General features: G+C 35.4%; 1 protein-coding gene and 1 pseudogene across 1 annotated transcript; one reads left to right on the top strand and one right to left on the bottom strand.

Moving 5' to 3' along the window:
- Window positions 1–691: 691 nt before the first annotated feature.
- On the bottom strand, window positions 692–12388 carry LOC120204627 (annotated as a pseudogene).
- A 4818-nt stretch (window positions 12389–17206) lies between these two features.
- LOC120204625 (ethylene-responsive transcription factor ERF027-like) lies at window positions 17207–18062 on the top strand. The gene has a single exon (XM_039204693.1). The coding sequence runs from the start codon at window positions 17222–17224 to the stop codon at window positions 17885–17887; it is 666 nt and encodes a 221-aa protein (XP_039060624.1). The 5' UTR covers window positions 17207–17221; the 3' UTR covers window positions 17888–18062.
- Window positions 18063–18417: the final 355 nt, after the last annotated feature.

Raw genomic sequence — 18417 nt, 5'->3', positions numbered from 1 at the left:
GGGATGAAATTGAAATTTTCAAAAGTTCAAGGATTAATTAGAATGATAGTCATAGTTTACGGATGAAATTAGAACATTTAAAAGTTCAAAGACATATTTAAAATGAAGATTATACTTTGAGGACATGTAATTCAGTTAACTATTTTTTTTCAAATACTCTATAATTCTATTTATTTACAAAATCTTCTAACCACCTTGATTCTAAAATCACTAAAACACTTCTTTTATCTCCTAAAATATTTTGAAATTATTTCAAATTATCTCATCTTTTTCTTTTTATTCCCTCATCTTCTCCTAAAATCTTTTTCTTTTTTAAGTCTCAAATTCTGATTCCATTATTTGAAAGGAAGGCGATCATCTTATTTGCATCATGAAAAATTAAAAACGAAATATTTAGCACGTAAAATAGTAAATTAAGGTTGCATCGATCAACGAGGTTGATTCAAGTGGTAAACAGTTTGATATCGCTTAAGCAATTTCTCAGGTTCGAGTCCTTGTGTATATGCAGAAAATTTACCAAAGTCAGGTGCACAACCCGAGTCGGTCCAGATTAGCTCAAGCGGCAACCAAAAAAAAGGTTGCATCATGACAATTAATGTTGAAATCGCATGTGGTAATGCATATGAATTGTTTTCTTAACCCCTATTGTGCTCCATCATGTACATAACATCTTTGTAACTGAAAATAAAATTAGATTAGCAACTGAAATCCTTACAACGTAGCCATACATATTCCAACTTGTTTGTAAAAAACTTGACAATGTTCTAAATACTTCCTACCACAAACACAGTTAACCCTCCTTGATCCCTTCCAGGAGCTTCAGCACCTGAAGCATTGTTGGTCTGTTGGCAGGATTTTCGGACAGGCAAACTTGAGCAATACTCAGCACCTTCAGCATCATCTGCTTTGAATCTACATCCAACACCATTGCATCCAAAACATCAGCAGCCTGGCCTGATCTCGTCTTCTTCGACACCCACCCGACCAAGTTCCCTCCTTCGATCTCCTTAAAATCGGGGCCTGTCGGCTCTCTACCGGTCACCAGTTCCAGTAGGATTACACCGAAGCTATAAACATCACCCTTTGTAGTGCACCTACCACTCTGACCGTATTCAGGTGGGATGTAACCCAAAGTCCCTGCAATATCAGTGCTAACATGAGTTTCACAAGCACTGATAAGTCTGGCCAGCCCAAAATCAGCAACTTTCGGTTCGAATTCTTCACTCAGTAAGATATTGCTGGCCTTGACATCCCGATGGATGATATGAGGGATGAAGCCGTGATGAAGAAAAGCCAGTCCCCGAGCAGAACCTATTGCGATTTTGAATCGCTTAGACCAGTCGAGGATGTCGAGAGCTCCCATGCGGTTTCGCAACCAAAGATCCAAACTTCCATTAATCATGTATTCATAAACAAGGAGCTTCTCCTCACCTAAAGAACAGTATCCAAGCAATGGGACAAGGTTTTGGTGCTTCACCTTACCCAGGGTTTCCATTTCAGCTATGAATTCTCGATGACCCTGTGTTTTGCCTGGCTTAGCTTCTTAACCGCAACAGTCTTCCCACTAGGCAATTTAGCTTTGTAAACCGTTCCAAACCCTCCATCTCCAATTATATTTGTCTTACAGAAGTGACTGGTGCCCTCGACAATGTCACCCAGGGTCAGTTTGAGGAGTGGCTGCTCGAACATCGCGATATTGATGCTCAGCGGCTCCTTCGACCTGCTGCTACTCAAGAAATATAGCTCTTTATCTATAAAGGTTTCCAGTTTAGTTTCTTCTGGATCACTTCGCTGACTACTGCTCATAATCCATCTTCGTAGAGCAAAGGCCATAGTGAAAATGACGAAGACGGTTGCAGCTGCGATCGCTGCAAGGGCCCAAGCATTTAACAAAGAGGATCTCTCAAAGTTTGTGATCCGGCACTCTAAACCCATGATTCTGCCACAAAGATCATTGTTCCCAGCAAGTAAAATCCTTGTCAGGTTTTGGCAAATACCATTACGGGGTACAGGACCTTCTAACCGGTTGTCTGCCAGATTCAAGTAGAATAGATTGAACAGCGTGCATATTTCGTCGGGAATCTGTCCTGATAATTTGTTTGCAGATCCATCAAAGTATTCAAGTTGCATCAAGTTACCAACTTCTGAAGGAATCTCACCAGTGAACATATTCCCATGAAGATCAAAGTAAGTCACATAGGACAAATTGCCCAAAGAGTGTGGCAAGTGTCCACTGAAAATGTTGTTACTCAAATTCATGTCTTCAACCTTCCATGACAGGGAATTGGAGAACAGATTAGCTACCCCACCAGAGAGCCTATTCTGCTGAACATATAGCCCCACCAGGTTCAGCATTTCGGACAACGAAGAAGGTAACTCCCCGGTAAGATCGTTGTGGCTTAAATCCAAGTGAGTAAGCTCTTTCAGGTTCCCAAAACTTACAGGAATAACACCGGATAACTTATTGCCAGTCAAATTTAACTTCACCAAACTATCAACACGACCTAAGCTTCCAGGGATGGCTCCAGTAAGCTGGTTATTCCCCAAATACAAGCCCTGAAGCTTGAAGGAGTCGCCCAATTCAACAGGAATTGAACCTGTTAGCAAATTTCCAGACAAATCCAAAGTTGTAAGATTTGTCAGTTGAGAAAGTGATCCTGGAATCTTTCCGCTAAGCATGTTGTTGTTGAGAAGAAGATCCACCACCACCACACAGTTCCCCAGTTCTTCAGGAATTGGACCAGTCAATCTATTGTTCGACAAATCAAATACTCCATGGTGCTGAACAAAGCTTAAATCAGGTATATTAACCTGATGAAAATACGATGACGGTCTTGAAGTGATCGAACCGGATAGATTATTGTGAGAAAGAACCAGGCATTGCAGAAGTTCCAAATCTGCAAGCTCCACCGGGATTGATCCACTCAAACTGTTGTTTCCAAGATCCAATGTTGTCAGTCCTTTGCAGTCTCCAATTTCAGCTGGTATATGTCCTTCTAAGTAATTCGAGTTCAAGTTAAGCACAGAAAGAGCTGAGAGGTTGCCAATCTCCTTAGGTATACTTCCCTTCAAACGATTATGACTCAGAACAAGGGTCTGCAATGTAACAGCATTACCGATTTCAACCGGCAGAGTACCTTCTATCATATTATTTCCAGCAGAGAACTCCATCAAATTTTTTGAACTCCATAAACTCACAGGTATTGTACCAGTGAAATCGTTGGAGTCGAGGTCAATAACCATCAACGGAAGCTCCGAAAGATACTCAGGCACTGAACCATTGATGTGGTTGCTAAGCAAAACCAACTGAGTGAGACTCTTACATTCACAAACACATCTTCAATGGCACCCGAGAGGTTATTACCATCAAGATCAATCTCCAAAAGTGATTCAGCATTGCATAACTCTCTCGGTATCGAACCTGACAAATTGTTATTGCTCAAACTAAGGTGCTTCAGCATGGAACAGCTCCCGATCTCAGGTGGGATATTACCCGAAAATCGGTTGCTTGAAAGCAGCAAGGACTCCACTTTGTTCCAATTCCCAAGCCATGGCGGCAATGTCCCAGAGAGCTGATTCTTTTCAGCCGAAAATGTCAACACAGGCAATTTGGAAAGCTCTTCAGGTAAAGAACCGGATATCGAATTAAAAGACATCATCAGCATCATCAACTTCTGGCAGTTTCCAAGCTCAATTGGTAAAGAGCCGTTGATCTGAGAGTAAACAAGGTTCAAAATATTCAAATTCTTCAACTTTCCTATAGACTTTGGGATGGAACATTTCAATGGGTTGTATGAAAGGTCAAGGTTGGCAAGCAGCTTTAGACTGAATAATTCTTCAGGCAATGGCCCTGTTATGGAACAAAAGGGTGCAAAGAAGTTCTCAAGCAGTGAAAGTTTACCAATTTGAGGGGGCAATTGCCCAGTAAATTTATTACTGCCAATGTAAAGAGAGTTCAGGTTTCTAAGGTCACCGATTTCCGGCGGGATGTTACCGGAGAATGAGTTGTTGGAAATGTCTAGAGAGGCTAAAGAATGAAGGTTTTTGAAGAGAGTTAAAGGGAGAGATCCCGAAAGGAAATTGTTAGCCAGGTCCAATAACTCCAAGTGAGTCAACTGCCCAAGCTGAGCCGGCACTGTGCCACTGAGTCCATTGGTTGAAAGTTCGAGCGTTCGAAGAGCTTTCAGATAGCCGAGCTCCGGAGGGATTTTCCCGGAGAGAGAATTTGACCCGAGTTTGAGAGTCTCGAGCATAGCCAACTCAGCGAACTCAACCGGTATTTGTCCAAAGAAAAGGTTGGACGACAAGTCCAGGACGGTAAGGCTGGATAGGGCGGAAAGAGACGGAGAGAGTGGACCTTTCAAAGACCGAGATGGAAGAGCAAGCATGGTGACTCGACCGACTTGACACGTTACACCATCCCATTCGCAGTGATGAACCTTTCGGTTCCATGAAGAAAGGAGAAGAGGATTCTGAAGCGCTGTTCTGAAGGAAATAAGAACTTCCCTTTCTGGGTTTCGCTCTTCTCGCGCTCCAACACCGCCCAATAACAACAACAACAACAAATGGAGAATAAAACAGAGGAACTGAAAAGAAAGCTTAAACTCCATGGCCAAAAAGTGAACTTTCCCAAAACCACAGAAAGATAATTACAGGGGGAGATGAACAAACACTAATAAAGACATCAATAATCACAGTTGATAAGAGAAAGCTGAGAATATCAATAAACAGAGAAGGGGTGAAAGATTGAAGCTTGAGGAAGCTACATGGCAGATAAAGTGAGCAGGGCAAAGAAGTCGTGTGTCAGAGACTATGGCCAACGTAGCTATTTTTGTAAACAAAAAAATATAAATTAGTTAAATTTTATGTAAATGATATTTATTGGTAGTAGTACATTTTTGGTTAGGGATTATTAATATTGGAACCAAAACCTTTAAATTTAATAGATTAAAGGGGACAGTTGAGAGGGTTAGTGTGATAATTTAATGGCATTTTTTTTATCGAATTATGTTAGTAATATGAGTTTTGCTTTTACCAGTTTTATTGGAGACTTTATTGTTAATTAAAATGGTCGAATTATTGGCTCGTGAGTATCAAGAAATACGTATTTTCTTATTTATCTCTTAATTTTATATATTTATTAATATGTGTCACACCAAATTTAAATCAAACTCTAACAATAACTATTTTACTCTCATCAACAATTATCAAAAAGGATGGATGCTGAAAACTTTTAAAAGATTGTGGACGATAAATATGACTTACAAGGGTGTGAATGAGTATAAAACTTTGATAAAAGATGATGGATGATAATGATTTGTACCTTTAATCTTTTTAACCATTTTTTTTTTAAACTTACATCCTAAAGTATTTGGGAAAATCAATAGGAATCTCTGAAAAGTAACTGTTGTAAAATAAATAGGAATGGGGTAAAAGGTTAAAAATAGCACTATAGGAATCAAGGCTTGTAAACGTGAATGATGTGTATCCTTCACCTACAAAAAGTAATAGTCAGAAGAAGAAAATAGCTTTGTTTGACCTAATCTCAACCTAAAATACACACAGCTGGAGCAAACTGAAGATTGGAATGCATGCGTTGGGAACAAGACAACTACTCCTTCACACATAAAAATCACATTTTAATGCATAAAACTATTAAGAAAACTGAAAAGTTTAAAGCTTTGATAGGTTTCAACAAGAAATATGTTGAAAATCATGCTTTTTTTGTAATCGAATATCTCTGCTGCAGGTGCAGGTGCAGGTTCAGGTTCAGGAGGGAATCAATGAGATCTTCAGATCAGGGAGTGGCCTCTCCCTCGTGATCATGGATTCCTATTCCCTACATCACTCCCTTTCAAGCCAGTCCAACATTGCAGATTTGGGTCTGACTCGTGACCTCAGTTTCAAATCATTTGTTTAATATTATATCTCATTATAAGATATTTGTTTATAATTTTTCTTTAATAGTGCACATACCTTATGCATAGTTCGAACAATACTCATTTTTATGATTGAGTTTACTTAATGAGTTTATGGCATTTGATTTGTAGCATATGTATGTATATTTGTAGGGGAAGGGATCCATAATTGTGGACAAGGACCCTAGCCAAGGCATAGTTAGTACTTAGCAGGGGTGTTATTTGAAATTTGATCGTATAAAAATTTATTATTCAACACACACACGTATATATATGATCAAATCTGTCTATTTTTTAATAAAATTAGTAATTAAATACTTTTTATTTCTAGTAATTAAATAATCTTTAATCAATTCTTGCACACACCAAATGTGTTTTCACTAAAAAGAATGACAAGATAATAAACTTAGACTTGTAGTATGATGGGTTCTAATATTAGGCAATAGAGATAATGATATGTTTACCGATTTGATCAACAAAACGTGAAATTAAATAACTTTAATTCCTTAGTGCACCCTTACTACACTCTAACCTCAACTTTGATTAAACCTAAATATGCAACATTGACACTACTAAACAGAAATAATCATGAAAGCTACAAAGTCCTTAAATTAGCTATTTTCCCATATTACTTTTATTTATTTATTTCAAAATAAGCACAAATTACACCTAATTAAATTTTTAAACCTGAAATTTATCAATTAAGTTCAACAAAAATCATTATTGATCGTTATTGTGTTGACATTACAATTAACGGTACTGACACGATAGTCTACGTATATTCTTTGTGGTTGTGCTAAACAATCGAATACCACGACTTTTGATTTACCCTACTAAAGCCTAACTAAATTATTTTAATCTTAATCATAATGAAATGTTGGAATACATCCACTCATCTAGGCTTTGAATCTCTATATCTATTATACACTGATTAATGATACAATTTGAGGTCAACTATGTGAGATAAATGATAACCCCATGTTAATCTTCTCACAAGTAATGATATGAGTTATTTTGCCACTTACATGCTTCTTGGTTCTTATCGGTCTTACGCACATGTCTACCTAATCATTTAATCAATGCTATAACATAGTAATAATTGATTATACTCTAAACCCTAATCTCAATCTGTATTATACAGTACACCCCAAATACTTGCTATAATTATGTCCTGCAAAATTCAAAAGATGCTTTGAAGTTCCCCACCACTCCTGCGTTGATGTAATTTTAATTGGACTAACTGGTCAGGAAATATTTTTCTTTAGACATTGAAGTGAAAAAAGTAAAATCTTGGAGGACCAAATAAGCATTTGAGTAATTTTACCATTCTTTTAATAGTATAGGGTAATTGTAAAGTGGTTTTCTCAAATTGATATATAAATTTGTAGTTTTCTCAAATTGGTACTTGTGCTGGCTTGCATCTCAACATTCAATAAATTGTTAACATGATATTGACATGTTAAAATGATGATGTCATTAAGTATTACGTTTTTACAACTTAAAATATCACATCGACGCCATGTACTATCATTTTAGGCATCAATTTGAGGATTATTTGTATGTTTAGGTACTAATTTGAGACAAAGAATCGAATACTAATTTAAGAAAATCATCAAATTCAAATACTAATATATATAATGAATTATTATTATTTTACTTTCGTGTGATACTTTGATGGTTGAATATAATAAATGCTTAGTACAAACTTATTAGTATATTACAGCAGAGTGAGGAGGGCCAATAATAAGAGTACTTGGAATCTCTTACTATTTTGACAATTGTATCTGCAAGATGCTTGGGGTGAATTTACTTGCTCATGCCAAATGCTTATATGCTTCTTATTTATATGTTGCCTGCTAAGTACATGGGTTTCACCCGCGAGAGTTCGAATCTCTCAGGCGACGATTATTTTTTTTGTTTCGCTGCTGCTGGTTCTGGGGTAGGTTCCATATCCATTCATGCTTCATATAAGTCCCATGTTTCTGCAATAGGCACCTCTCTGTTGATTCTTATTCTTATTAAAATGCAGATTCACTGTTAATTCGTAATGCTGTCTCGGAATGAAAACGGAAACAATCATTGCCGTTGGTGTCACCATCTAACCTAGATGGGATTGTAACGAAAACTAGCACTGCATAACCTTCCACCCTCTTTGGAGATCTCTTCTTCCTACATTCAATTTGTAAATGCACAACTATATAGCTTATAATCGTGCGTGATGTCCATTTTGCTGTCATCTGCATGGATCCGGAGACTCATCATTATTGAGAGACATTTTCACCCTGTGATCCGTAACTGGTTTTAGCAAAATGGTCTCATAACTGTATGATCCACATTGTCCGATCGATTCTCAGTTCTGGGAATCCAAGGTTTTGTTTGTTTTCTTATATGGATGATAAAAAATATTGGCTGTTCACTGTCACTGTCACCATGTTAAGACACCTGATTCAGAAAACTATTGAAAGGACAAAAATACTGAAACAAAATACTGAAACCAAAGCCAGATTAGATGGAAACAGACAAAACTCCAACTGAAACTCTTTAGTTTTTTATTTTCAATGATAATTTCGGTTGATACTTGAAACTTACCAACAGTTGGACAACAGTTATAACTTTTCTTGTACAATATTAATAATTTTTAAATTTGATCGATCTGGATCAACGTTTTAACGTCGTGGTAAACTAATTTACAACTCTAGCACACTGCTATCACACACGAGGAAAGGGAAAATATAGAAGGTCAGGGAAGGGAAGCAGGGATCGTCGATCATTCCCTTTGGTTGGCACTACCAGGACAATTCAAGCCATAGGATGTCGGTTGAGACCTGTACCTGAAGTCAACATGATGGGGAAAATCTCTTTCTGAATTAGTACCTTCGTCCCACAACCCCTGAAAAGTTCTTCGAGCTGAACCATATTTGTCGAACTCCAGCCTCTGTCTTGGGGCACTCTGGGACCGATACTTAGCCCGGGATGATTCGGTGTTCGCCATGTAATTTGGGTGACCGGAATATCCACTATATATCCCCATGAGAACTCACTCCTTGTTGGTGTGAAAGGGCTTCTCCTAGCACTACTTCCAGGTCTAGATGATGCAGAATGCACTTGTGGGCTGTTGTCAGCTGTTCTTTGAACTGCTTCACCTTTCCCTCCAGGATATTTCATGGAGTTCAATGAGAAAACTTCTGCTGAAGAGATATTTGGTATCTGATTCGTAGCTTTTCCAGATGGTTTTCTCGGGGAGTCGTATGCCGTGAAGCTCCAATTATAGTCCAAAGTTGAAAAATGCTGAGATTGCTAAAATTCTTGCGACTCTGTTGGGAGTTCAAGTGAGGTTTCCAAGTATCAACTTCAAGAATTTTGTCACTCTTCTCATCATCAGCATGCCTACAGCTAATCGAGCCATCTCTACAGTTGTTCCATAAACTTTCCTCTGTCCAACGGTCTAACCAATTGAACCCATCTGTGCTTTCTCCAGATCAACGATGTTCGTCGCATTTGAATTTCCACTTCTCTGCATGAACAAAAGCAATATTCAAGACCAATTCGAAGATCCAATTTTATACCCGGGTCCATTTTAATTTGTCATGGTGTAAGTTTCAGTGCTCAACGGATTCGGGAACGATACCATATAAAACAAACATGTCAAAAAGTTCAAAAGAACGAAATCCTTTAAGCAGAATGCCATAATCTGGCATAAGCTAAAAGAAAACCATTTGTTGATTTGAACGTAAATTTAGCTTGAATCGCCTTCATCTACCTTTAAATTTGAATTTATGTAGGAAACCATGTTAAATGGGAATCTGCAGAGGCAAACTGCCAATTAAGCGATACCTTTAAGATTGAGAACCTATCAGATTTAGTACAATAAGCACACGGTTGGCATTCATCTTTTACAGAAGTTGCATGAACCTGCAAGTAACACATGGGAAAAGGACATCACCGGACTGAGCAAATGATAAGTTTATTATTCTCGAAAAGTCCCTGGATATCAACTGCTCCGTACCGTATCTGTTAAAACGTATGTCAAGCTTTCTTTCTACACAAATCGATGATTCAGCCTAACATAGTTAATTCTGCCTTGACCCCGACTATATATATTTCACCAAAACTAATCTTGAAGACATATTTAACCTTCAATTATTTTATGAGCATAACTCAAATTAACCTTGAATCCTCCATAAAAGTATCAGAACTTTAAGTGTAGGCAAAGCAAATGGTCCCTCGGTCTTTCAATCTATTAGTGCTTGAAGCATACTATGTGAGCTCATAGCAAGCACATCAAAAGCATATCTTTTGCCTAACTCATACCTTCTACATCATTTTCATAAATGGGTCCTAAACATCAAGAAGCATAGAAAGGTATACTTACAGCGTTTCGTTTAAGTCTGGACATCTTGATGACAGAATCTAAAGACTTTGTCACATGTGCACGACTAGCACAGGCTCGAGCTTGCAGCCTGGCCAATGTTTGCATGCGTCTGAGCATGTCTGCTGTTTGCTTTCTCACAATGTGGCCTCTCACTAATGCTTGAAGCTTCACCAATGCTTTCAAAGCTCTAAGTGCCCTCCGTGCCTGTACGTGGCAGCAGAAGTCAAAAACTCTAGCACCGTTTACATCAGAACTAGAAACCATCCAATACCATACCAGTCCAATTGACTGTATGATAACCCTTGTAAGAATTTTACATAAGAAAAATAAAGCCACTGACATTTCTTTGGTCTTTTCAGAAGTTAAAAGGCTCCGATAAAAAATGATTTGCAACAGGTAGACAATGAACTCGAAAAGCAAGAGGCACTAATTTAAAGAGGAAGAGGTAGTAAAGAAAGAACAATCATCCCCAACTAGAGATAATCCTTATAGATAGCAGCACTAATTTAAACAAAGCTTTACAGCTTTACAAAAGTTTTAACTCAGAATAAAGCTAGGAATTTGGTATAATAAAAAGCGAACTACATGTATAAAAACCTAACAACTTTCAGGAGAAAATTAATATGAAGTCATAAAGTTGATGTCAAAAAGAGAATCCCAGTTGGTAGACCCAATTTACCATTTTCACATCAATTTAGCCCTCGAAATTGCTCAATTGCATCATTCTATACTCTACCCCTCATCTGAAACCCTAAACTGAGAGTTTTAAGTTAGAAATTAAGGTTTAGGGTTTAGAAGTTATGGGTTAAGGTTTAGTGTTATTAATATAGGGGTTTAAGTTAGAGATAAGATATAGAATGATGCAATTAAATAATTTTGAAGGTTAAATTGATACGAAATGCGATAGGACGAATATGATAAATTGGGTCCAGAGGCAAAGGTAAAGTTGGTCCAGCAACTTGGATGTACCATGAAACATTTGCACAATTATGCCTTACTAAAATGAGGTAAAAACTTGCATGATGCCTTTGAAAGATGCCCCAAAAAGCAAGAAACCAATTTTGACAACAACAAAAATGTTCTACATAACATATAGGTAAAATTAGCTTTGTGTACAAATCAGATATTGAAATAGAGGATGCAAATGCAAATTTATTATTATATTCTTTGCTGCAGCTATGGCAAATCTTTACCATAATTAACTCATTTCCCTCCTAAAGGAATTTGTTTGTTTTTTCACTCTACTGAACTATTAAGTCTTAATTGCAATTTCTCTTCACAGGGTAAGAGACAAAGAAAGAACACCACCAGGAAGACGAAAGAGGAATATGAATTTTGCCAACCGAGTCACACATTATACAACTCAGCTTTCTCTTTATATCCCATCACTTCACGGACTCATTCCACTAAATCAATAATTAAATGAAAGAAACTAATGTCATTTGAGGCATTGATGACTGGTTTCTTCAACTTTCCCCCATAGACCATTCCCCAGTGTCGGCGCACCGGTCTTTCTCCTTCCTGGACCATTCCCCAGTTAAAAAGCTTCAACAATGCTTTTATAATTTAAAACAACCACTCTTCTTTTGAATTTAACAAAGCAGATCAAAGAAAGCGAAGAGAATCGGACAGTCACTGAGAACAAGTGATGTAAAAATACTAACCAGATAACCTCGAAAAGCGGACTGTATACTGACAGCCGCCCTCTCCTGCGCGAGGCGTCGGTTTCCGCCTCCGCCGCCACCCCCACTTGTCAGTCTAACGACCTCGGCAGCCGCATGTGCAGCCGCGAGAGCAGCCTCGGCTACAGCAGCAGTGGCGGCCGCGACTGCTATGGCGTGCTTGTTGGCATCCAACGTGTAGTCGCATGCATCTGTATGGGAAGTTGAAGACGTGGGATTGGAAGATCTAGCAAAGCTCCAACGCCTCCGTTCCTTGTCGGAGCGTGTTTTGTTGGACTTTTTGCCTCCAAAGAGTCGCCGGAAAAGTCCCATGGTTCATTATCGGTGAAGTGCACGTGCAGTTGAAGCCATGATTAACGGGAAATTATGTTTTTTTTTGGGTAAAAGAAAAGAGAATGGAACTAAAAGAGTATGGGAAACGATTGATGGACGAGAGTGAGAGACTTGGATTTTGTAGCCAATGATCCACAATTCAAGACAAATCTAACCATACGCGTCTCCAGGAATTTGTAAACCACGCGCATCTTTTTAAAATACAACTTCTTGTTGTTGAATTTTATTTTATAACACTATCTAAATTTACACTATAAATTAGATTGAATTCTATTTTTAACACTTTTAGTAACATAGTTTTGTCTAATTTACTCGTAAATAAATCTTATCACATTGGTGAATTTTTTTAATATATAAATATATAACACATTAATAAATAATCATAAGTGAGATAACAAAGAACATATACAAATTTTATAATTTTATATTTGATACTAACTTAATGAATTACTTAATTAATAAAGAAATTGATGTATCATCTTTTTTTTTGATAAAGTACTGATTTGAGGTATATGAGAAGGCGACAGCAGAAGTACAAATACACATACGGATGGTTATTTTAGAGTGTGGACGGTTTGAATTTACGTTCAAGTTTAAGATGAAAAAATTTAACCTAATATGACTCAACATAATATTATAATTACACTTTATATATTTATGAATAATTATAATAAATATATATTTTATTTTATTTTTTAAATTAATTCCTTATTTTACTTTATAAAAATATATTTATTTAGGTCGGATAGAGTCAAATACAGATCGAGCTAAATGTAGATGGAGAATTTTAATTTTTAAATTAAATTTGGGTAAATTAAAATTCGAATCGACCGGTTACAAACCCTAAGGGTGCGTTTGGTTCACGGAATATAAGATTACCAGTGGGAATGTAAGATTACCAAGGAATAGCATTACTGGGAATATTGTATTTTGTGTTTGGTTGGCTTAGCAGGAATGTAAGATTACCGTGTTTGGTTAAAGGAATAAAAGATTATTGGAATGTATATTTGACCAAATTGTCCTAATTATATATTTGTGTAATATTACAAGTTGGAAAATATTTATATATTTTCTTTAAAAAAATTAAATTCATAATATTTATATATTTTTTACAAAATTAAAAATAAAAAAAAGTTTAATGAAAGGGTAAAATTTTATTTAAACCCTTGAACTTTATATAAAATTTTAATTATAGATTTTTTTTTTGTAAATCTAAAATAATTTAAGGATAAATTTGTAATTTAACATTCGTAAAATTTTTATTATTCGATGACAGAATAAATATATTTTTGAAAAAAAATAAAAATTTAAGGGCATTTTAGTCCAAAACGCCGGTAATCCAACAATACCTAAGGAAAGGGAGGTAATGACATTCCCGGTAATATACCCCAAAAAATCCACTATTGGTAATCTTACATTACCGGGAATAGGATTCCCGGGCTAACCAAACGGGGGAATGTGGATTCCATTCCCATGGGAATCCCACATTCCCCAATCCAAACACCCCCTAAGTACACACGAGAATAATCAATGTGTAGTAGTACAATTAAGATAATATTTGTAAAAACAAACGTAATGAATACATTATTTATAGAATTAATTAAGTAAATAATCTATTTATTAAATAGGATGACAAACTCATCCTTATGTAATAATAGTATAAAATTATGAGAGCATATTATATAGAAATAGCAAAACCCAACAGAATTATTACAAAGATGACAAGACATTAAAAAGGGGAGAGGAATATGATTAAGGAAACAGAGAGGATTAGCAAAACCCTAAAGAGGGTTAGCAGAAGGCCAGATGTCACCATTGTGTTAGGCTGTCTTGGTTGTTGGCATTTATTTTTAAATGCAGACGAATTACCAAACCGATACGGAGTCTACCTGGATAATTAATTATAATTTTATTAATATTTTTCAAATATTATAATCATTTTTAAAAAATATTTATCGCGACCCAATTGAGTGATTTTAATAATAAAAGCACCATATATTATTATTGGATTAAAAGATAATATATTATCATCTAATTCGTTGATGGTACATAAAATCATATGTTATCAGTTTATCAAATATTAATTCTTAAAATCATCATGTTCATAAAGTTTTAATTTATTTGCATATGAAATATATTAAAACGAAATAATTATATATCGATAATAATACATTACTTACCTCCCCTTACCCCATACATATGGAAAAAAGGGACAGCCATTATGCTTAACAATTATATGGCAGGGTCTCTTAATAAATTTATATAATATTTAATATGAATTAGTTGGTCAATAAATTAGATTATGATTCATTTTTCTCGTGATAAAAACATTCTTTTCTTTTACATCATGCTACGAGAAATTAAAATTCTTTAAAAAGAGTAAGTTTTAAAAAGAGTAAGTACATTCGGACAATTGGTTCCCTCATATTTTTTTTAATCACAAGTTTTAGAAAATGTTTAATAAGCGAGAGTGAATAATAATATAATTGGATAAATTAAAAATCTATATTTAGAAAATGTTCGTGTAGTAGTAGAAAATATCATTATTATTTCTAATAAAATTTACCAAAATTTTCATTTAATATGATGACATTAAAGCTAATGCATTAATATATTTAGGAAATATTAAAATTATTATTATTATTATTATTTATATTAGAAAGTAATCATCTGTGAATTATTGAGAGGTCTCAAGCTCTGGATGATAGAATAAAATATTATTTTTTTAAAGCTCTCAAATTTAAATAATTATATTTGTAAAGTATATATACATTATTAATAATTAAATAAATTATAAATAAATATTATTTTATAATCGTCCATACTATTTAAATAAGCTTATAGGTTACCCTTTGATATATGTTGACGCTTGCAAACTGTTCTCATTATTTTCTATTTTTTGTGATCCAAATTCATTTCATCAAAGCCCATGAAACGTTGATTTTCAGTCAAGTCAGGATGGCCGAGTGGTCTAAGGTGCCTTTGATATAAATGGGCTGTCACAATATTTCATTGGGCTTAATCCTATTCTTTTAATAATTTAAGATGATTATAATTTAAATATAATAATTTTTTAATAATTAAAATAGGATTATAACTTAATATATTATATATTTTTTAAATCATTAACAACATATATTCTGTAAATATAATTATTTGGACATATAATCTTTAAAGAAAATAATGTTTATTTTAACCACTAAAATCGTTTAATGAATTAAAATTATATATTTTAAATAGAAAAAAAAAAAACTATCGATATCTTCTAAAGAAAGTGAGTTATATATGGTGTTTTGATAACCAGACCGGACCGGCCGGTTCAATCGGGAACCGCTACTAGTGAACCGGTCGAAACCGCTGAATCGTTCGAACCGGATCAGCTAAAAACTATAAAAAACCGTCAATTTTGTTTTTTTATAAAAAAAATTAAACCAAACGACGTCGTTTGTTAAACAAGCCAAGTCGAACTCGAGTATTGTTGAGCTCAACTCGAACCTGAAAACTTTAAAAGTAAGCTCAACTCGACTCAAACACACGAGCTAAAAATTATCAAGTTCAACTCGAACTCGAAATATAATATTGAAACTTGAACTCGAAAAGGTTTGAACTCAAAAAAAAAAATTTAGAAGCTCGATTGAAGCCTAAAATTCGAGCTTGATTGAAGTGAAAGAATAGTTCACTCAAAGCTCACCAAAAGGCTCCATGATTTTGAATGCCAAATTACCTCTATTATTTATAGAAGTTAGTTGGGATGCTCTTCTATGTTTCTTAGCCATGTGGGATTATTTAAAAAAAATTAAACCAACAATATCATTTTGTTATGATTTTTTAGCCCCAAATTTATTTTTTAATTATAGTTATATAATTATATTTATTATTTAATATGTTTTACCTTAAATATTATGTTGTAGTTAATTTGAATCATTTTGTTTTACTGGATTTTATGGTTTTTAACTTATATATGTTATGACTTGATTTGAATATGATTTGTGATATAAAAAATTATTTTTATTAAATATTTTTGGTATTTTTATTTAATTTTTAAATAATTATGACATTATCCGATTTTTCCGATCGGTCGGACCGATTCGACCAATGAATCGATAACATGGCCGATTCGCTAACCGGTCCGGTTCTGAAAACCATGGTTATATATATGATGAGGGGTCGGTATTAAGGCATGGATCCATCCCATCCCTCCCCCTCCCCTCCCATTTATTTTATGTAAGAAGAAAAATAACGGCGTTAACTAGGGTATAGGTTTTATTCTTTATGAAGTTCAATTTTGGGAAGTGTATATGCATGTATCATATGTAGTTTTGGCGTTCCATCGAGAGTATAATACATGTATTTCATTTAGTTATTTAAAGAATTTGCTTTGCGTACGAATCGAGCGAATTCGATTGTAAAAGAATTGTTATTATTTTTTAATGTCATGGATTCAAGCGTCAGGAATGTTATGAATATTCAATATCAAATGATTAAAAGTTAGATTTAAACAGATATTACCTTGTGATGACAATCAAAGTGACCATTAATAAAATTGTTAGAACTAATTTTATTATTATGTCAATAATATACATTATGATGGTGATGTGAGATTTTTTTGTTTACTGTCGACATGTTAATGTGAGATTATATAATTAAATTTTAATGATAGAGTAACCAAATAAAAATATTTTAATTTTGAATAATCAAATACAATTATACAAACATCTTGAATTTTGGTATAATATTTTTTAAATTTAAGTTTGTATAATATTTAATAAGAAAACGTGTGCGCTTTGGAACCTCAATGTCTATCACATCACTGAAGTGTCCAAAAAGACTCCGCGAATTCTCCACGCTTTATAAAATTATCCCCCACCTTATAAATGGATCCAACACATACCCCATGATTCTAAACACTCTCATCCATGGCCGATCCTTCCACCAATTTGCCCCTAAAAGACCAGTCACCCACCATCCCAACTACCCAAACTCCACTCTCCGTTGTCCCGCCGCAACTACCAATCCACGACGGCGTACCAACCATTCATACGCCAAGTCATGTTCCATCTCCTCCTGGCTCCCGAAGGCATTCGAGCTATCGGGGAATACGATGCAGGGGCGGGAAATGGGTATCCGAGATACGTGAGCCGCGTAAAACCACGCGTATATGGCTCGGAACGTACCCCACACCTGAAATGGCAGCAACCGCGTATGATGTGGCCGCTATTGCCCTCAAAGGTCCCGACACCGACCTAAACTTCCCGGACATGATTCTTTCTTACCCCAAAGTGTCCTCTACATCCGCCACCGATATCCGGGCGGCTGCTGCTAGTGCCGCCGCTTCCAGGCTAACCAAGCCAGACACAGAGGCGTTACAGGGCGAGGGAAACCTTGAAAACGAGGGGTCAAGCAGTTGCATGGAGTCCGGTTCAGGTCTGGAATATATTGACGAGGAGGAGCTTTTAAACTTCCCCAATTTGATGGTGGATATGGCAGGAGGAATGCTGGTAACCCCTCCCAGGATAAACTCGCCACCCTCCGATGATTCGCCGGAGAATTCAGATATAGAAAGCCTATGGACTTACCCTTAAAAGTGTGTGTGGAAGGTTCGAAGAATGTGATTGAGAAGTAGATGAAGAAGGTATATTTTATCTGCCCCTTTTTGTTTTTTTTTAAAACTCATTCGGGTGTTTCGAGTGATTATGATCTGTTGGCATTCACTGTATATATTTCAGAGTGATTGATAGTTAAGCTTGCTTTCCAATATTGACAAGTCTCCTTCTCTTGCTCCTTTTACACAAGCTTATACACAAATGCATAATATATAGCATACCCATAGTGGTTAAAAAATAGCAGCATTAAGATTGGGGTCCTCCCTTTTCATCAAGAAAATTCAACTGGTGGAGGAGCCTTCACTTTCAGAGTGGAAAATGGTGAACCTCAATTACAACAATAATTATTAATTTTTTTTAAAAATATTTATTATTTATTTAAATTTCTATTTGATTTACTAGTTCTTTTATATATCTTTGGGTGACTGTACAAATTTGAAAAAAGAAAAAATCAATCAACAACAATAATTTAACGTTGTTCCACACATGTGATATATGTTATGATAATA

This window comes from Hibiscus syriacus, unplaced genomic scaffold, assembly GCF_006381635.1.
Source record: "Hibiscus syriacus cultivar Baekdansim isolate YM2019G1 unplaced genomic scaffold, ASM638163v2 tig00011079_pilon, whole genome shotgun sequence".
NCBI classification, from domain to species: Eukaryota; Viridiplantae; Streptophyta; class Magnoliopsida; order Malvales; family Malvaceae; genus Hibiscus; species Hibiscus syriacus.
The sequence above is the reverse complement of the archived record's forward strand: the minus strand, read 5'-3'. Positions and strand labels throughout refer to the sequence as shown.